Genomic DNA, 22,578 nt, shown 5'->3' on the forward strand with positions numbered 1-22,578 from the left:
CACTGCATAACTTCCTCCTACTGTTGCAAATGTACTTATGTTGATGACTTCCATAACTCATGTCAGTCATTGAGTATGAGGTTTATCGAGTAGCAACTTTAGGCTACCCTCCATAGCTTAATGAAGTGGACCACAGCAAACAGTTTTACCTTTTATTTCTCTAAACCATTTGCATGCACTTTTGCTGCCAACAGGGTATCCACTCTGATCCTGATCTTCGTTTCAGTGAGGTTGTTCTTTCAGTGGTCCCTGAAGCAAAGTTCTTTGGGCTTACCTATGACTGTAAGCTGACCTTCATTCCACACATCATGCAGCTATGTGTCAAGTGTACAAGGGCACTGAAAATTCTCCAAACCCTTTCTTTTATCTCTCAAGGAGCAGATCGATGTTCTGTGCTAATGATATATCATGTTCTATTTTAATTCAAACTAGACCAAGTCTCTGGTCTATGATTCTGCCTGTAATATGGCATTGAAGATGTTGAACTTCGTGCACCATCTGGGACTTCAGCTCTGCACAGGGGCTTTCTACACTTCTGCAGTCCAGAGTTTGTACACTGAGTTTCACAAATTTCCTCTTCACCTTCACCACTTGAAACTTTCTTTACTGTATTCTTCAAAACTCTGATTCTTTCCACAGCATCTTACTTGACATTGTGTCTTCCTTCTTCAGTGGGATATGCTTCTTAAGAATAGACGGTCTGCCTTTGTCTCTTTTGGCATTCGTATCCAGGCACATCTAACTGAATTGGATCTGTCCTTGAATGATATTGTTGTATACACTAGTTGGTCATACCAGAATGGCTTATTACCATCCCTAAATTCTTTGAGTCACCTGAGGAATATGGATACTCTTGATTGAAAGCACTGTCTTCTATTTACTAAACATCTTTCAAACCATCCTTCCATTCCCATTTATATGAATGTTTTTAAATCAGGTGACTGTGCATCCTGCCATGATTTGTTGTGGTTTGGTGGCTTTACACAGGACCCCCTATATATATTCAGTGTTCACTGCTGAATCACACATTATTTCTCTTGCCATGGATCACATAGAAGCTATGCAGTACATAAATTGTGTGCTATTTATTCTGACTTGCTTAGCTCTCTACTGGTCCTGGAAGTGCTTCATATTAGTTCTCATCCTGCTCTCACTGATATTCAAAACCAACTAGCCCATTTCTCTTTATTATCAATTTGTATCTAGTGTTTCTGGATACCAGGCCACATCTGTATTCATGGGAACGAGCTCAGTGGTACCACAGCTAAGTCTATCTGCTCTGGTACTGTGTTTGTACCCTATATGTACTATGGTCCTGTATTCAAGGCTCAGCTCCATGCCAATTGGCAGTTGACTTGGAGAAAGCAACATGATAACCTTTTCCTGATCAAACCCCTATTACTCTTTGGCCATCGTGTTTCTGTATAGATCAGAAAGATAAAGTTATCCTGGCAAGACTACATCAGAGTTTTTTAACTCCTTTTTTTCTTTTATCTGGGACTGATGCACCAATGTGTGGCCTTTGTGACACTCACGTCACAATGACCCACATTTTAATGTCATACCATCATTATGAAAGTGAGTGATGGCATCATTTTTGACATATTTTTATTATGGATTTACTCCTGACATTAGACAGTGTTATTAGCAATAGTGACGCCATCCACCTCACTTGTGTTTTTAAATTTTTTAAGGGACATTGGCCTTTTTAATATTATTTATTTGAAGTTTGGTCATTGTTTTGTTTTAACATGGTTCATTTTGTTTTAATAATTTTACTTTTATATTTTTTACTAAATTTTTGGCACAGATAGCCTAGTTGCTTTGGACCAATAAGCACCAAACAACCAACCAATCAATAGAAAAGTATCATTTAATACATGAGTTAAGATGGTCAAAATAGTTTAAATGTCCTTAAATAAAAGTTAAAGAGGATTATAATTTTAAAAAGTGGAATATTGTATCCCTAAATATTACAAAACTTTAACTATATACTGTGTATTTGTTTTAGAAATTGTAAGAATTTCAAAATCATAAATTTACTTGAAAATAAATATCTTTGTTACTCATGTTTCTAATAATGTCACTGAGTTACTTTAAAAAGTGGACTCTATAAGAAGAATCAGTATTTCAAGTGATATTAGCTGGTACACATGAGTAATAGTTTACATAAGTAATATGTTACATGATATTGTTTTCAACTTAAACATGATTGCTCACCAATTTTACAATAAGTTTTGTAATTTACCAAATATTTATTCACAGAGTACAATATTGCAGATTTTTTTTTTAAAAATACATTGTAAATTTTGTTTTTATTTCTCCAAGTTAAAAAATAATGAAATGACTGTGTTCATATCATAACTAAATCAAATCTAATTTTGTTGCAACATGTTCCCTGTTTTAAACTAAGATAGGACAACTATTTATTGTATGTTTGTTTTAGCAAAGTATTCCGTTCGCTGTGATTGGTAGCACACAGGTTGTGGAGGTAAATGGCAGAAGAGTAAGAGGGCGTATTTATCCTTGGGGTATTGTAGAAGGTAAATATTTATTAATTTAATAAATATTTATTAATTTAATTTTCCTAATGTGGTGTAAAAGTACTAAAATGATACACATAATAATAGAAATATTATTCCTCAACCTCACTGAGATGTAGAGAGAAAGACAATAAAAACATAAATATATTTCAAACCGTATTTGGTTTATCAGTGTTAGTACTAGGTATTCTAATTGTCTCAATATTTTACTTATAACATTTTATGGGAATTCTGAAAATACTGAATAGGAATTGTTCAGTATTTTTTGTTCAGATAAATTGTTCTAAATAAAATTAGAAAAGTTACTTACAGTTTGAAATAGTAGACCTTTATGTACTTTTGATAAGATACGAGATTATGGCTCTTGGTTTTAGTTAATTTTAGCCTCTGCTTGTTTTACCTTCTCTTTAATTATTATTTATATTAACCTTGAAAGTGTGGAATACTAAAATATTCATCAAAGTTTTTGATAGGTTGAATTAAGAAATTTTGAAAGATAACAAAGAAGATGTTAATGTCATAATATTTTCAATTAAAATGTATTTGAGAATTATTCAATAACTCATTTTCTTCATGTGCAAGTCACAAATTTATGTAAAAAACACCAAATGTTAATACTTGTCAGAAATCAGTGCTTTCAAACTCAAAAACAGCTAAAATAGGATAGAAACAATGTCATATTGAAAAAAAATGTTTCACCACTGTTAATTTGGCATCATCAGGTACATTATTTTAAATATTTAGAGTATGGAATACCTCAAACATTTGTAGAAATCATTAGTGTTAAACAGTGTGTATGTTATAAGTATCATATTTAATACAAAGTTTTGAAATGATTTATTCTCCAGTATCATAACGAGGTACAAAATCTAATGGTAAAGAGCCTTTCAAAAGTTCTTCAATGAAGAATCTAAACCTTATATATTTAAAAACAGCTGGTATGGATTAAGAAACTTTTTATGTCGATGAGCATTTTTAAATATATATTTTTCTCTACAAGTGGGTTTTCTCATCATCACGGATTATTCTAAACCTCATTGAAGTTCTGTTTAGAATTATATAATGATTACATGTGAATTATTATGAATGATCACCGCCATATTAAGGGTCTAGTAGTTAGTGATTGGGATTTGCTATTAAGTTAGAAGTTCTCATTTGGACAATTAGTACAATATAGGAATTGGCAAGTAAATTTTATAATCTACCCAATAAATCATGGGAAGCATAGATGTTGATTTTACTTTTTTTTACTAATGTTTAAATTTGAATTTTTTGACATTCTTTAAGATACAGTGCAAGTATTTTGAGAAATTGAAAGTAATTGTAAAAACATTAATAGTCCAAAATCAACATCAGAATGAAAATGAAAGTTTTCCAAAGGTCGCACATTTTCAATAGTAGCATAGAAAACTGTTATCTACGTGAGATAAACATATTAAGTTTATAGATAGAACCGAATTTAGTTGAAATTTTCCTATTTTTTCCACATTATATAATTAGTAGCAGTAAATTATGCCTTATAATGTTTCGCCAAGTTTAAAATAGTTTGCGACAATAAGTTTTATATTTTGTAACAAATTGAAACCACATCATTAGAACCAAGCTAACTATGAGCATCCTGCAAAGAATGATGTTACTTCCATTATTAATTGCTTTTCCTGACATTACAATTTATAATTGTAAGTAATTATAGCACTCTGAGTAAGAGGAATCACGTAAACTTATGATTGACATTTATGTTAACTACAGTATTGAAGAAGACAGTATTTAATTTTGTTTTCTTGTTTTCTGAGCATTCGATATTGTCAATGTTAAATAAAGTTTATCAGAAATGACTGTAAAAAGGCTTACATTTACAATTTTTGAGTATAAGTAAAGTTGTTTAAAGATGTTTTATAAATGCTGAGGATGATTGTTATTAGTGAATCAATTTTTATATGTACATTTTTTTGTTAAATATTAAATTACAGTGGAGAATCCTGTCCATAGTGACTTTCTTAAGCTACGCACATTTTTAGTCAGGTGAGATGTATTTCTTACAATGTTAGTTCTAAACATACAGAAACTGAATCATAATATAAACCTTACCTAATAATAACTTGCATAAGAAGACATTGGTAGACACTAGAATTATTCACCATTTCTAATTCCTTGAAAAAATAGGCATAGACTATCTGTTTGTAAGATGAATGTACTTCTCTATGTTTATTTTAAAGCAAAATGTAAAAGTAAATCCATGGTTCTGATACTATAACATATATTACTCATAAATAGATGATGAAATCAGTACTACATAACAATAAGGAATTTAACACAAATCAGAAATGTTCATAATGAGACTGAAACATCCAAAACATTATTCTGTTACCACTTCTTGTTATCATCAATGACTTACAGTAGAAAATATCTGTAGCAATAGCTACCAAAAGCATTGGGGATATTCCAACTTTCAGACAAGATCCAAATGCATATATGTCAAACTAATCACTAACTATGGATAATCAGTTAAGGGTTAGGAGTTGAGTGATTGAACCCACAACATCTCACCTCCTACTACCTTTATCTGTCTTCAGCCAGTTATGGGAATGCAGTTACCATTAATATTTAGATATAATATTAAAGTAGAAATAAATCACTCTCAGTTGCTACAATTACAAAACTTGCAACATCCACCCTTTTAAATATTATAGGAAGATATACAATAAAGCAAATTGTCCCATGAAATAAGCAAAATTATTCTTGTCGTAGAAATAAATCTCCCTATATTTCTACAGTTTATAAGGCTCCAAATTTCCTCTTTTTATGTTTACTAATTTCAACAAAGGGATATTAAAGTGATATATCTTAACTTATTAACTCTGTAATAATTACTTGAACTCCCATATTCAACCTTTTGCTTGAAGATTTTGTTAAAGTATAAGTCAGGTGAGCTGAAACAAACCCAGTTGCTTGAAGTTAGTCTTTCCACAGTAGTATACAAAACAAATATCTAAATAATTGATGGTTACTTAATTGTAAACTCAGGATGATCGTGAATAATTTATTAACAGAATGAGAAAATTGTTTTAATTTGAAAGAAAAAAAAACTTTACCTTATGAATTAAACTCCAAGTAAAAATACTTGTATGAGACATTTATTTTTAATAAATATTTATAGCATTAAATAAAATACAAATAGTGGTAAAGGCAGCAATAAAAAATGAATTAATTTTGAGAATTTTAGTAAAAATTTCAGGTTCTGCTTTTGACAGACCTGTTAATATTTTGGAGTTTATAATAAAACAATTATTTGAATTAAATAATCCAATACTTAAATATTTGTTAAAATATATGTTAAATTTTGAAATTAAAGATATTCAAATTAAATACTTACAAATTCTGATTAAAATAGAAGGAGATTCCAATCAACGAATATTCTAGTAAAATAAATATCTTATATGGTAGTAGATTTCAAACATAAAATATGTGATGATTTTTCTCTACCATATTTAATTAATAAAAGTGTTCCAAAAGGAATATTTCTCATCAAATAATTATCCTCTGTAATTAATTTTAAATATAATAAATATATGGGACCTCTCATTTTTAACTACAAGAAAGTATTCTAGAATAAAATCCTAAAATTGATAATAATGATTTTATTTGTTTTTTCATGATCATGTAGTTACAGGAAATTTAGAGGTTATAAAAGATAAGGATTTAAAATTTACATTAGAAAAGGTGTTAAATTTGAATTAAAAAAGCAAAATCTTTAAAAGATTTGGAAAAATATTAATATTTGCATTTTAAAATCAATAAAAATTCTCATTATATTCTTTTTGAATAGAAATAATTTTTTATTAATTTCACAAGAAGTCTTAAACTTAATATAACCTTAATCTAAATGCAAGATAGATATTTCTTTCAATATCTTTACTTGTTTTTACTTTTTTTTATTTCGCAAAAAGCTACTCGAGGGCTATCTGCCCTCGCCATCCCTAATTTAGCAGTGTAAGTCTAGAGGGAAGGCAGCTAGTCATCACCATCCACCTCCAACTCTTGAGGTACTCTTTTACCAACAAATACTGGGATTGACCATCACATTCTAATGCCCCCATGGCTGAAAGGGCTAGCATGTTTTGTGTGACAAGGATTTGAACCCACGACCCTCAGATTACGAGTTGAATGCCTTAACCCACCTGGCCATGCCAAACATCAATATTTTTAAAAATGGGTAAAACAAGGATGGGAAAATCAAATTATCTTCTTTTATGAAAAATATTTAACTGTACTCTGCCTTCCATAAAACTGATATATAAATCTAACTAATGTACTTCTTACGGATATATTTGATTTGGATTAAAATTTTATTTATCAATGGAGATTATATCATATATGTAATGAAAAGTATAGCTTTTTAAATCAGAGTTTAGTTCACTTTTCAAAAATAGATTTGTATGGAAGTACAGATAAAAATTAGTCACATTGGATGAGAAATTAGCATCTATAAGAATTCTCATTGTTTGCTTATATCCTTGCTCATTAAAAATAATGTAAATGTTATAAATATAAAAACTAAGTATATTTTTTAATTGATGCTCAGTTAACTTATATTCCAAAATAATTATTTATGTATCTACACAGTTATCATGTAAATCATTAAAAATCAAAATTAAAATCACCAACTCTTGTGCTACTTATATACCAATTTTATGGAAGGCATTGATCATTACTTTGTAATGACCCCGTGGCTAAAAGGGTAAACATGTTTGTTTTACCCACACCTAATATTTCTCAATTAAAAAGGCATCTAATCATTTGGGACAATAATAATTTTATTATCTGTAATGTTTGATTATTCATTAATAAATTAAAAATAATGGTTATAAAAACTGACAAGTAAACAAATGTTAATATTTCAGAATATATATGAAGATATGTTAAAAAATAAACTCACAGTTACTGAAACTACATTTTGGAAAACATAGATGTCCTTTGTCACTCAAGGCCATTCATAGTTTATAAGTAACTAACTACAAAATATTTAGATATTCATTCAGTATACTGAGGCAAAATACCAACTTTAGATAGTTGGGCTTGTCTTAACTCACTCAGTTTACACTTGAACATATTTTTCAGGAGAAAGTGAGGAGGATAGGAGTAAAAATAATAGTAAAGTAAGGTAAGGTAATAGTTAGTAAGGTAAGGTAAGATAATAGTTAGTGAGGTAAGGGTCTTTACTTCTTTTTATCATCACTTTATAACAATTACCAAAGTAAAAAGGGTGAAGGTTGGGAGTCTTATAAACTATGGAAATGTAGGGTGTTTTATTTCAACAACAAGAATACTTCTTACTTAGGTACCTTACCTCCTCTCAGATGTATAGTTATTCTTGTTCAGTGCTGCTCTATATTTACAATAATGTTTTTACGTGCCAAAAGCTTTTCACTCCCATGCACCCACTGTTTCGCATAGTTTAACTGATTTTTATATGAACATTATCATACTGTGAACCTCCACCAACAGTAATGGCACACAACCATGTGACTCCTTCTGTGCTCTTTTACCTAACTGTCAGTTTTCATTTGGCAGTGGTCATGTTCAGCTGTTTATTTTATGTTTTTTGTTGTTGTTTTTTCATATCTTCATATCATTTTCTTTCAGTAAGTTCACAGTTTATTATATAATAGTGATTGATATTAGTAACTTATTCCAAAGTGAAATTATTTTATATTTCTTCCCAGCAAAAAAACTTAATACTTCTTTGCAAATGTTTTCTACTTTGTATTTATTTTTACCAACACAGTTATTTGTTTTAAATTATGAATACCGCATTCTCAGTTACCACTTTATAGGTTATATCTTCTATCAGCACATCTGCACAGACTTCAGGTGGCAGTCCTTGTCTTGGAAATTATCACCTTTATTTCATTGAAGATTACTTGTCCAATGAGTTGTTCTTTGCTGGGAACAATTCCAGTTTGGGAGCCCACACATTTTACGTACATTCTGTAAACTGTGGAAAGATAATTTCATTATACTGTTATGGTTTTTGAATATTTCCACTGTTGATAATTCCTTGTGTAATTATTTAGGCTCAATAACACAAGTTTAGTTAGATTGGTCAGTACTCATAATACAGTTCATGTTTGAAATGAGTTTTTAATTGTATCCTTTGTTCTATAATGTTGGATTAGGTTTAACATAAGTCTTTGTTATTTTAGGATTACTTGCAATTCATCTTACTAGTATGTTGTAAGTTAGGTTAACTACATTGCTTTTCCTACAAAACATCACATCTTGTACATATGTTATTGTCAATAAACACTTACTTAATTTTACAATATATTGTTTGTTTCATTTTACTTATTGTTTGTACTTCATCATATTAACTTTGTTTGTGTGGTTAAGGTTTTTAAGTGAGAGTGTAGTGATATATTTTGTTCTCCACAGCTCAGTTAGGCTTAACAATTGTCTGTTATCTTCAGTTTGCCAGTTCATCTTGTTGACTTTTTGTTACATTCTGAGTCATTGCCGTCTTTTTTCATGTTCCATGTCCATTGTCTTCCCATTTTTTATCTGTCCTACCTTCAGGTTTGTCTATTCATCACTTATGTTAATTACTGATTGTAGTTCTGGAATGATTGGTTTCACTTCAATCACTTCTTTTTCTTCTCTGTTTTAATATGTTGTGTTTGATCATAATTTGGTAGACAATTTCTGTGGAACTGAACATGCCATGGTACACATTTGTATTTTTAATTTCTAGGGTTCTAACTTAGGTTGTTTTCATCACATTACTTGGTACTAGTCTCATATCTTGCCCTTTGGATTTGTTTCAGTTCTGTAGGAAAAATTATACCTTTTATGGAGCAATTTGTCTTATTTTAGATCTTCATATAGCATTTAAAAGGGTGGTTTATTCCTACTTTAAGGTTATGTTATATCTAAATATTAAGGATAACTGGCTGCAGACAGAGAAAGGCAGCAGGAGTTGAGATGTTGTGGGTTCAGTCACTCAACTCCTAACTTTTAATTGATTTACTATAGTTAGTGACTAGTTTGGATCTTGTTTCCTAGATGGAATATCCCCAGTGCATTTTGGAGCTGTGGCTGCAGATACTTTATACAGTAGATTAATGATGACAAAGACTGGTAATGGTAAAAGCCATTTGTTTTTTTAGTCTTATTTCAGCAATTTTGTTTTGTGTTTGTGCATATAAACTTTACCGTAATGAGTATGTGTTGTGCATAATTTTGGTCAAACCTTTCAGCACCCATATGCAAGACTTGAAAGATGTCACTCGTGATGTGCATTATGAGAACTATCGTGCCCAGTACTTAACTAAAATATCTCAACAATCAGCAAGAGAAAGAGGGTAGATTTTTTTATATCCATTCTTTTTTTTATTCAAATTATTATTTATTTGTTTACAATTCTTTATGTAGCTAGTATCATGTTTTCCCTTAAATATGCAGGTAGTTATGTTATATATATAGCCAATATTCATGTAATACATCTGTTTCTGCCTTTGTTTCATTTATCAAATTAATACTTATATGAAAATAATGAGTTAATTAAGTCTGCCATTCTTTATGTATCTAATATTTAATTACAAAACAGGACTAAAAAACACAAGTTTACCAGATATTTTTACTTATAATTTAGGTATTCTATCCAGTTCATATGTATTTAACTAATATTTTTGCTACAGTTTTGTTTACATAATTTACAACTACATTGACATCGTGATTATTTCTTGTATTACTTACTTAAAATTGTTTTTACTTACTCTGTGATCAGAATAATAATTTTCTCTTATTCACAACTTAACTACAGGCATTTATTTCATTAATAATACAGTTAATTTATTATTTATATTTCAGACATCACTCAGGTTATAGTGTGCTCTTTTTAAACTTGTATCACAAAATCATTCCTCTTTTCTAGATGACACTTGTTTGTAATACATAGACTGGGCTAGAATTCTAATTATCTAATACAGCTGTACTTACTTTCAACCTGAATACATATTTACAATGATTATTTTATACTGTGCAGGAAACTTAGAAGAGATTCTAAACCTTGTGATGAATCAGCTGTAGAAACAGACTGGTTGTTACAGCAGAAGGAGGAAGAGGCATGTTATTTTTTATCTCAAAATCATTTATGTCAATACTAGAGTAATTCTGCTTGAACTAAACACTGTAACATTTGAACCTTTGACTGCATGCATTGAGAAAAGAGATGATCATATGCTTTTGTAGTAAGCAACTGACTCTTTCATTAAGTATACTAACTCATTACTCAGGGCACCAATACATTAGATTAGCATGTGGTATTCATGACATCATAGTTGCACCTTGGAAATGGAGAAAAATAAAGTTCTCCATGACTGGAAACAAAGGTAAAACAGGAAAATTGTGACCCCTATAGCAAATTTACATGCACACAGAATTAAAATTTCATGAAGTTAGAGGTTGCACATTGCATAATAAAAAAATCTTTCCATTATTATATAAGTAAGAGTCCATTATAGTATGATGGATAAATTGATTTGTAGTGACTGGAATTTGCTTGCTAGGTGCTAAAGTACAGGATATTATAGAGTAGTTGAACAGCTTAGTTGTAGTTATCAAGAGGTATTCAGTTTTTGTAGTAAATGTAGGAACAATTACTGATGGAAATTGTAAACCAGAAGAGCTTCTTCAAAGGCTCAGGTATTAAAATAGACATGTGACTTTTAAGAGGTGCTGTATAAATGTGGAAATAATTTACTTAGAATCCAAGGCTTAAATGGAAAATTATTATGATATGTTTAGATTAAGAGGAAGGCTAAATGGACCTTTGGAATAGTTTATAAAGTAAGGATTAATTATTTGCTAGAGATTGGCTTTGTTTGAACAGATAAAGTTGGAGATGTAGGATGTTTGGAAAAGCTTTAAATATCGATTGAAAATAATTTAAATTAAAATTGCACAAAATGAGGGAGTTTGATAATAAACAATTTGATCAATGATGGATCCAAGGCGAGCACATACCTCACTCTCTCACCACACCCCAAATATACATACACCCCTGTAAGAGATAGAAAAAAAAACAAATATTTTGATCCAAACTATTTAATTCTTTTATTTTAATATAGTTTGTTGTTTTATGTGGACACATTACAGTTCTTATCACACATGGAAGTGAGTTGCACGTCAAACAAAAAGAGAGATTTCTGTTTATAGAGAATCTTTGCATCAGAAAAGTATGGTGCAGTTTGTGGGCCTTTTAACATACATATTCAAGGCTTCCTTCCAGGATAACAGTATAGATCAATGTGTCTAGAGCAGCTCAGGGTCCTCCATACATCATCCAGTCAGAGTGTATATAGACCACATCCCAGAAATTAGAATAAGATACTTTCTCAGCCCCCTCCATTCAATAGCTTTAAAGATAAGTATGTCAGATATAAAGTTGAAAGGTAGAATCAAAAATAAACTTGTTTTGTAATAAATATACCATTATACGTTTATTTTAATACCTATGTGTGTTTCAGTATAGTTTTCCTTTTTCCATGTGACATATATTCCTAACTGTGCATTGTGCAAGTCCCACCTGTTCTCGAAATTTGTAGAAGATTCTTGAGAGTAAGAATCAACAATATTTGTTTTACGAAAATGCACTATAACATTGTTGAAATTTCTACAAACTTGCATGATTCATTTAAAAAAATGGCTAGCCAAGAGACAGGATATTATTAAAGAGCTATAGTCAGTGTCCTATAAACCTCAGAAACTAAAATTGTGATTAACTCCTATTTATTGGAAAAAAACTACATAATTTGACAGAAATGTTTATAGATTTGAAACATTACAAACCCATTCAACTTCAGTGAATTAACTATGAATATTAGTACTTCTATAAGGATATTAAGTGTCATCATTGGTAAAAGGTAAATTTGTAAGTGTGTGAGCTAAACCAAACTAGCTAGCTTAAGCAAGGTATGACATTATCAACTCCAAGTTAATTTGCTTGTCATGGACCTGGAAAGTTAATAACCAATTCTAGACCTGATGTGAGACTCAGTATTGTCTGTAAGTTTATAAAACTCTTGTATATAAACCATCATTTGTAATAACTATTAGTAATTACCATTATTATAAATTTTATTGTTCATTTTTTTGTTTGAATATTAAGATATATTTGTGTTTGAAAAATGTGTGTATCAAGCTTGTTGCAAATAATGTAAATTTAATGCATATTAACATTTAATTAACTTCAAAATTCACATTTATGGTTATTTGAAGTTGTAATACGTTAATATATGTTACATAATAACTTAGAGACTTGTTTGAAATAAATTATAATAGTAATATAATAAATTGGGGGTTCATATCCAAGATCTGAATTGGAGATAAAATTCTAAATAAATTCAAATCATAATAAGATTTATATTTATCAGTGCCAACAAGAGTTGATCATGTCTATTTACCAAGGTTTTCATGAATCAACCTCCTTTAAATAACTGGAAAAATGTAACAGAAGTGAATTGCTTGAAGCTGTTAAAATCCTAGAATTAGAGTTTGAAATATGAATGACAAAAATGAACTACAAACGTATTATTGAAATATTAATCTGATGATTTTCTGTATGAAGAAGCATTAGAGGAATACTTTAATGTCTCCACTAGCCAATCAGAACTGAGTGATACAGATAAAATAGAAATTAAATTAAAACTGAAACAAATTGAGCTTAAATAAGACTTCATTGGAGCCCAGAAAGAGCAAGCCCACATTGAAGCCAAAAACAGAGAAAGAACAAGCATATATTGAAGCCAAAGAGAGAAAAAAGCCTGTATTGAAGCAGAAAGAGAAAGTTAGCATCTAGAAGCCAAACAAGCCTGTGTTGAAGTTGAGAAAAAATAAAATTAGAGTCAACTCTGACTGACCAAGGCAAAATGACAATCTTGAACTTGATTGATATATTTAACAAAAATGAACTTGACAAATATTACCAACATTTTGAGAAAGATGCCCAAACCATGGAATGACCTCCCAAAACTTGGTCATTATTGTTACAAAGTGTTTTGACTGGGAAAGCCTAAGAAGCATATGGTGTAATCTCTCTCTGAAAGATTGTATGGATTATAACAAGTAGCTATTCTCAAATCATTTGAGTTAGTACCAGAGGCTTTTCACCAATAGATTCAACGTTATTGCAAGCAAGATAAACAAACTTATATGGAATTAAATTAGCCCACGAAAAATAGACTTAATTTCATTGATGGTATAATTTTATGCATATTGGCAGCAGTTTCCACAAACTGCTAATCAAGGAATTTAAATGCTATACAAGTGACGACCTAAACTTATTTGGATGAGAAGAAAGTTGAAGCACTACGAAAAGCAGTATCTCCTTCTGCTGATTACACTTTAACTCATAAAACCAATTTTTATAAACAAAATATTCTTTCCATATCAGCAAAAACAAGTACCTTTCCAATCCAATTCTTACAAAATATCCAGCTTGTTTAGTTCATAATTTTAAGATAGATAGATAAAACAACATCAAAGCCTGTCTGCCATTTTTATACAAACCTAATCATGATATGTATAATTGTTGGAGCTTGTAAAAGAAAAAGAAAAGGATGCAACACCCAGTTCATTTTTGTTCACCGTAGTTTCACCAGATCACTCAGTGTTATTGATTTAGCTGCTGTTAAAATGGCTGATATAGTTAAGGAGGAATTTAGGCTTTTTGTGTTTGTTGGTTCTGTGTCTTTGACAAATGACACTGTTAATCCCATACCCATGTGCATTTTACATGTTACTGGAACTACTCAGTCATTTTTCTTAGTAGGTATATTGCCAACATAATAGATTTATCTTGAACATTTTTTGGATTCAATGGGGATCTTGTGAATAATTGTTCTTCTGACAGTTCTTTTTGTTGATGAGTGACAATGATGGACATAATGGATCTGGTTCACTTGGTGAAGTTCCATTGACTAGAAGCAGACTGATCACTGAAAAAGAAAAGGACCCATAGATCTTATCACTATTTATATATGCATTCCCAAAAGAAAAACTGCAGAAAGTTCCAAATGGTAACTTTTTCAAACATGGCGTGTTTGTGAGAAAATGTAATCAACCAAATATACCAGCTTTAGAGGACTGGGCTGTAGTTTATGAAATTGTTCTTCCAATAGTGTATTGTTCTCAAGTACTAAAATTTTCCATGAACTTCCAAACGGAGGTCACCTGTGTATCAACAAGATGTAACAAAATTATGAGACATTTCTTTTGGTGAAATATTAGGCAAAATATTTCCCAGTTTTGTAAAACTTGTCATGCCTGTCAATAGGGTAGAAAAATTAACCAGAAAATACCAGTTGCTCCTTTGAAACCTGTCCCAGCTTTCAAAGAACTCTTCAGTCATGTGATTATTGTCTGTGTTAGGCCTTTACCAAAAACTCAATCAGAGAACCAGTATCTCATGGCTATCTTGTGTGCATACACTTGATTCCCTGAAGCTATCCCCTTAAGAATTATTTCTACCAAAAAGATTTGTGAACCTTTAATTAATTTTTTTACTTTTGTTGGCTTGTACAAAGAAATTCAGTCTGATCAGAGATCATATTTTATGTCTGAGAATGTTTCAACGGGTCGTTTCCCAGTTTGATGCAAAACAGATTAAATCTAGTGCCTACCATCCTGAATCGTGAGGTGCTCTTGAAAGATTCTATTCTACTTTGAAATATATTTTTTAGACTTACTGTCTAGATAATGAGAAGGATTGGTAAATGCCATAAATTTGTTAATACTAACATTCAATTGACTTGAAATTAAAATTTGTGGTTATTTGAAATAGTAATACATTAACATACATAACATAATAAATTATGTGTAACATAATATATCTCAACACAGCTGGTTAACCTAAAGATGACCTAAGAAGGATGAAACATTGTTTTCTACTTTATTTTAATAAAAGTTTTAATATCCACACCAGCCATCTTGAGATAATTTTTTACTTCAAGTGCATTTCTCATAATCATGGATGTAACATAATAGTTTGCAGTATTAGAAACGAAATTGGTGAGTGCAGGGGTCTTGTTGAAATGAAACTAATATAATGAGATGAATTATTGAAACTTGGTTAAATCTGGAGATATTTGGAAATATAGAATTATTTTGATATTCTATGTTATAAATTATTTAATTGTGATAGTTTTTGGAAGAGTAGATATAAAATGACTATTTAATAAATAAACTGCAGCTTGTTATATTTTAAGAGATTGAAAATGATAGTGACAAAAAGATAAATACACATAAATTATATTCATAGCTTGAAAGGATGAAAAGGTTTTAACTGGGAGCATTATAAGCCCCCTAATGACACAGAAGGGGTAAATAAGAAATTATATGATTAGATTAGGATTAATTTTGGGAGATTGTAATTTTAGACACATTGTTTGAGACTGGAGTCAAAAGTAAGAAAGCAACATTTGGCTGTGTTGAATTTTTTGCAAAGCTACTTGAGGGCTATCTGCACTGGCTTCTTCTCATTTTGAAGTGAGAGGGTAGAAGGAAGGCAACAAGTCAATCCCACCCATTGCTAACTTGTGGGCTATTCTAATCAAATAGTGCAATATTATCATTGCTGTTATAATGCACTTGCAGCCCCAAAGTGCAGAACATGATTTTTTTTTCTGCAGTAATAGGGCATGAAATATGAGTTCACAGATTCAATCCATAGTCTGACAAGTTAACCATTGGACCATGCTTGGCACAACAGGGGAAAGATATTTTATGAGGAGTTTTAGAATAGTTTTTATAAGCCAAATGGTCTGACTAGGAAGATGAGAGATTTGGTAAAAAAAAATCAGTTATGATGTTGAGATACTTTTATGAGAAACAGATGATGATGACAAAATAAACAATAAATTTTTAATTTTTTTTAAAAGTAAACAAAATCTTAAAATGAGGATTTGACCCATAGAGGATGCTGATAGCACAGCTGTTGTTGCAGACTGTTAGATGGCTAGACTTTCAAATGTTTTCTTCTATACTGACCTAAATATTCTATGTAAAATATTGGAATTAACCTGAATCATATTGATGTTGATCCTTTTGTGGTAAGTAGAAAGACTGAGAGATGAAAAGTAGATGAAGCACCAGAATCATTTGTAGGTCAAAGATCAGACATGTAAGACTCTCTCTTTTATCTTTGGTAGGCCAATAGAGAGTTCTTACATAGGATTGGAGAGTTATTTATGTTACTCCTGCTCTTAAAGAGGGCTGATAATAGTTATCCTGGAAATTATAGGTCAGTTAATCTTACTTATTTAGCTTACTTAAGCTTTATGAAATTGTTTAGGGAAATGTGGTATCACAAATGAAAGCCAACACAGACTCGTCAAAGGGAAGTGTTGTCTTAGTTAATCAGTTTTCAAATGTTAATTGTTCTACTAACAAAGGATAGATTGTGGAATTGGTATGCTTAGATTTTCTAAAAGCATTAGGCAAGGTGGCACACAAAATTTTAGCTAAGAAATTCACACCTATAAGAGGTTGGAGGAATATTAGTTAATTGGACTATAGATGGCTGAGTGGAAGAAAGCCTAAGGTTGTTATTAATAGTCCAGTCAAACTGGACTCTTGTTAACAATAGAATGCTTCAAGGTTTAGTGCTTGGGACCTTGCTCTGTTTCATTAATGACATTGTGATAGACGTTTTTAGAAAATTAGTAAAGTTTGTTGATGACACTAAAATCATATTTTTAGGTTCATTGAAGATGTTGAAGTCTTGTAGAATAACATAGTTCAATTGTTAAGTTGTATTTAGCAAGTTAACTTTATTTAGCTAACTCAAGCTATTGAAGGATTCCTTTGTTGCTGGTAATAAAACTTAACCGAATTTTACACTGTATTTCTAGATGTATTGCTTACAAATGAAAAGATGTAAGTATTACTCTATACAAGTCACTAATTACATTTCACTTGGAATTCTGTGTAAATTTTTGCTTGCCTTAGTCTTAGGAAAGATATTAACTTATTGGAAAGAATTCAGAGATAGAAGGGTTACTAGGATAATTCCAGCAAAGAAACAGTTATCTTAGAGGGAATAAGTTACAATATCTTAGCAGATTTTCTTGTAACTGAAAATTGAAGAGTAAGAGGTGATCATATTAAAATATAAATATTTTCTGGTGGATTGATGAGTTAAATGTCTGTGCTATATCATGAAAATTATAGGGTAAGAGGACACATTTAAAATTTGGAAGAGTTTTGCAGGCTCCAGTTAAAAATTAATTTTTCTAACAAGATGATTGACTTATAGAATGAGTTGTGGTTGGCAATAGTGGAGACCAATACTGTACATGAGCTTATAGAGGAGAATCAATTATTTCCTGAAAATTAAATAGGTTTAAGTTCTTACTCTTGCCAAGCGTGGGTGTGCAAGTTAGGAGAACCTTGAAGGGCCAAATACCCCGTTTTGTCCGTAGGTTGTGTATGAAGACCGGTTCGGTTTTTTTATACGTTGTATATCTGTTTAAATTACAATAGTTATGTTTTTATAACTACAACTTTATATGTAATGTATTGTGTAAAAAAATGTTTATGCATTTCATTTCAATTTGCATACAAGTATTTATGACGTCATAAGTTTTGTGTGTGTGTGTTTTTTCTTATAGCAAAGCCACACCGGGCTGTCTGCTGAGCCCACCGAGGGGAAGTTTTTTTTTTTTGGTTTTTTTCACGATAAATTCCTGATACCCAACATGGGTACCACAACTTTTGAAAAGTTTCTATTTATGTTGGGACAAACTACGTTGTAAATAAAATTCCTTGCCCTTAGCATTTTGGCATCTTTTTGTAAATTAATGGTTTTCTGCAAGCCGTAAAAATTTGAAGAAAGTTAATAATGAGATCATTAATAAATATTTTTGAAGCTACGATTCATGTTGTTGTTGTTTTTTTTCAAATATGAATAAATAGCCAGTGATATTTATATTATCTGTTTGAGTGAGTGTGACGTAGTTTTAAGTGCAACAGAACTTCAAGTATATAGTTTACTTCTAATTTTAGATTCGTCGAATGCAGGATATGTTGAACCAAATGCAACAGAAATTGAAAGCAGCAGGCAGAGACAGCAGCGAAAATGGCACTGATTCTGACAGTAGGAAGGACACTGAAAGTGTGGACATTTAATTTTTCTTATGGTTATTAGATAGCGCTACAGACATTTTGCAGTCTTCAGTGTAAAGCAAGTGTTCGATAAAAGAAAATTGACATTTGTAGAAATTTCATGTTTTTGAAACATCTAAACTTTAATGCAAAGTTCGCGTTTTGATAGGCATAATGTTATTTTATGTATATTAATAGTGCGTTTATCATATTTCTAAGAACACAGATAATTTGTTTTATTACATTTTACTTTTAGTTATAACTGCAAGGGTAAACATTTCCTATATGAACAACAGATGGCAGTATTCGTTTAAGATTTTGTAATGAAAGTGAAGTTTAGGTATATTAATGTAACGAAAAGTCGAAACAGTGTGCTCCTTTGTTTTATTTTAATATTGTATTAGAAAACTATTTTACGTATGTGGTTAATCCGTGCAGTTTTAAATTTTAGAGAAGAAAACAATCTGGATGACAATTCAACATCACTAAAATACGTCCATTAACTTAATAATTAACGTTAGTGGTCAGATACCTAAATTTCAAATAATATTTCTTTATGGTGCTCTCCTTTCTTGAGCGTCAACACGTTGCATAATTTATTATGTCGTTCAGCCATATCACACATAATTAGCTGTATTATAAAGGAAAGTAATTTAAATTTGTTCAATGCACCAGTAGTTTTAAGTTAATTTGAAATAATAATATATATAATTTATTGTTTGAAACGGTTACTTTTGTTATTACTTTGTGAAGATAAAATTAGTTAAATACATATGGTGAAAATAATACTACTGGTGTATAGTCAGCAAAGACTCATGTTTAGAACTCGTTCAAGGTATTATTGCTCATTTACAACTAGAACAGGAAATCTGTATACTGCAGATCTCAATATTTAGTATTAACGAATCGTATTTCTACTATCAGGTAGAAAAAGAGTGCAAATCAAGTAAGTTTGGAATTAAAAATTTTCTATAAAAATATGTTTTATTATTTTAAAAAATTCTGAGAGAATGTTGTAATAGTTCAAACAAATCTCAAAATTGACTGAAACTGAAACAGAATTTTTGAACTGAAACTTGAAATGTCAGATCAAGCAAGTTAGTTTTTTAAGTCGACTATTTTTCCCTCAACATTTTTTTCAATATTTGAAACATTATAAACAATAATTAGAAATTAATCGGTTAATGTTTCTTATGTATCTGTGACCTTGTTTTTTTATGCTCATTTGACTTTTTAAAGACGTTGTACAAAAACATTTTTATTCTTACTCTCTTCAATTAAAATTTAATATATTAGGATAATTATGTATCTACACGTGTTAATATTGTATCACTTCATAAATAAATATATAAAACTGTAAAGATTTTTTTTCTAATTTAACAGTAAAGCTACTTGTTTTTGTGTAATACCAGAGCATAATAACACAGTGTATTAATAATCTAATAGTGATTTCAATGATTATATTTCCATGGGTGATGTCCGTTTTCTTTTATTACAGTGTTTATATATTCTGATTAAAAAATATTTTCAATGTAATTAAAATACAATGAAACAAAACTTGTCTACATGCCGCTTGTAATCGTTTATCACGCTTAGGTTAGAAATAGTCTTCGAGAGCAAACTTTTTATCATAATGTCGGATGTTTTCTCAAAGTGAGTGTAAACATTTATATTTGTAAATACATTATCTGATCCTTTTTGTTTGAACAACTAGACAATTGTGTAATTTGGTGTAATAGATCAGAATTGGTTTCTCGGTGATTTTTATCCTATTTCATTAAAGGATTTTATTAATGAAGTTTTCTCCGTTTCCTTCCATCTTGAAGTTTTGTGTAACTCGTAAAGTCAGCATTTTTCAACAATATCTATAACTCGTATTTTGTTTGTTTGGCTGAGAATGTGCTAAAGATGTCACAGTATGATACGGTTAGCATTGTCCATATACGTGTATAATTAATTAATTGATTAATTCAACCTTTGTCAGCCTTTTAAGAGAAGAAAAAAAAAAACTAGCATATATTCATAATTATGTTATCTTTCCAGGAGTAATTTTAAAATTATCTTACTTGTGTATACTTAGAAAAATTTTTCTAACCGTAGTATTCTAACTGTTTTTAGTTTCAGTAAGAATAATGATAAGATTTTAAGGCGAAAATTTGAAAATTATAAGTTATCGATGTGTTTGACAATCGTTTAATTTGTCACAGAAACTGTATGCTGAGCTAGAGTACTATGAAAAAAAATGATGTTTGTGCCAGTAAGGTCTTTTTGGTGCCAAATACAAATATTCGAAAGCAAGAAATAAAATATTTTTTTTTATAATATTGCGCAACTGCTTCGATATTAAGTTGAACTTGTATTAATTTTATAATATTATGTTTGTTTGTTTTTATTGTGAGGCTATCAAATAATATATCGTGTTTATCACAGAAATACTGTAAATTTCATAGGATTCCATAACGTTGAGCTTTAAAATACCATTATCTTATTGTCAGTAGGTACTGTAACTAAGACTACTGCTGCAGTGACACGTCATTAGTCAGTGTTAATAAGCTAAACTGCTTTTAAGCCAATTTTATTCTAACCTGAGTAATTCGGGCGTTTGCATCAGTGAAACAATCGGAGAGTGGGGGAATATAAAGAGTAAATTTTTCGGGTAAATTTCTTATAAATGCGACAATTCTTAAAATGGTAAAAATGTATGGTAATATTATGTAGAAATTTGGGCATTAACTATATATTTTAATAATCTATAACTACTATAATTCCAATTAATGGACAGTTATATTCTTTGTAGTCATAAAACAATTTAAACATTAAGCTATTCCAAATATTGGAAGATCAGAAATTATGCATTTATACACCTCTTAAAATGACAACTGATATAAATAAATATATAATTTTCATTTTTGTTCATTATTAAAATATAGTAATTTGAAGTATACAACATTTAATATCATGTCTTCTTTGCATGATTTAATTTCTACAGATATATAGCTGTTATTAATGTTTTGGTTAAAAGTTACGATATAAAAAAGTATTATTTATGTGTGAAAATTCCAAATGCAAGAATCACCACTAATTATAACCTTAAAAAACATATATAAATAATTTTCAAGACTAATAGTTTGTTGCAGGAAGATTCTGTTAAGTTCGTTCCTCATAAAATGTGTTTGTTAAATTATAGCTGTTTTTCTGAAAGTAGTTGAATAAACTTTTGCGATGAATAAATGGCGTTGTATGCATAAAAATATATGGGTTAAAAATAATATATTAGCGTGCATTCTTTTTATAAGTAGGTGGCGTGTTTTTAACTCGTAAGTTAGGAGTTAGGAATAACAAAATATTATATGGAGTTATTAAATTAGCAGTACAGTATTTTACAGTGTTGAGGTTTCAAGCGCGAGAAGGATCGTGAATAGGATAAAGTAGAGATTATAACATTTTTTTTTTTATATAGGGTCAAACCATGGAACCATTGATTTACATTCTTGTCTCTGCATCATATTTATTTTGTAATTTTGTATCTAAAAAAATAAAAAATGCTGGTTGAATTTTTTGACCTCTTAGTTTTTATGTACGTTTTATTTGCTTTATTTCTAAAAGCACAGTAACTCAAATTAATGATTATTTGTTTCACTTTGATTGCGACATTTTTACTGAGAGAATTTGATAGTATGTTACAGATTTATTACCTTCCTGAACTGCTAAATTCGTCCTTTTCACACACTGGTAGCTCAGCTGTAAATATGTAAGCCAATAATACTAGACATACGGATTTCAATAACAGTGTTGTTAGCAGAGCAGAGTTGACATTTTTTTATATAGATTTGTGTTTAATAACAAACAAAAAAGCTTTGTTTGAATGTATATCTCT

At 30.1% G+C, this 22,578-nt stretch overlaps 1 protein-coding gene across 8 annotated transcripts in view; it reads left to right on the forward strand.

The window, feature by feature from the left end:
* LOC143239764 (septin-2-like) overlaps positions 1-22,274 on the forward strand; it is an 84,597-nt gene extending 62,323 nt beyond the window's left edge. For all 8 annotated transcript variants that reach the window (XM_076481243.1, XM_076481245.1, XM_076481242.1 and 5 more), the window contains exons 8-12: positions 2,447-2,543; positions 4,514-4,565; positions 9,797-9,901; positions 10,585-10,663; positions 18,603-22,274. In XM_076481243.1, the coding sequence (XP_076337358.1) occupies positions 2,447-2,543; positions 4,514-4,565; positions 9,797-9,901; positions 10,585-10,663; positions 18,603-18,725 (456 nt within the window). In that variant the 3' untranslated portion in view covers positions 18,726-22,274. The remainder of the gene's footprint in view (positions 1-2,446; positions 2,544-4,513; positions 4,566-9,796; positions 9,902-10,584; positions 10,664-18,602) is intronic.
* The last annotated feature ends 304 nt before the right edge of the window (positions 22,275-22,578 follow it).

Source organism: Tachypleus tridentatus, chromosome 13 (assembly GCF_004210375.1).
Source record: "Tachypleus tridentatus isolate NWPU-2018 chromosome 13, ASM421037v1, whole genome shotgun sequence".
Classification (NCBI taxonomy): domain Eukaryota; kingdom Metazoa; phylum Arthropoda; class Merostomata; order Xiphosura; family Limulidae; genus Tachypleus; species Tachypleus tridentatus.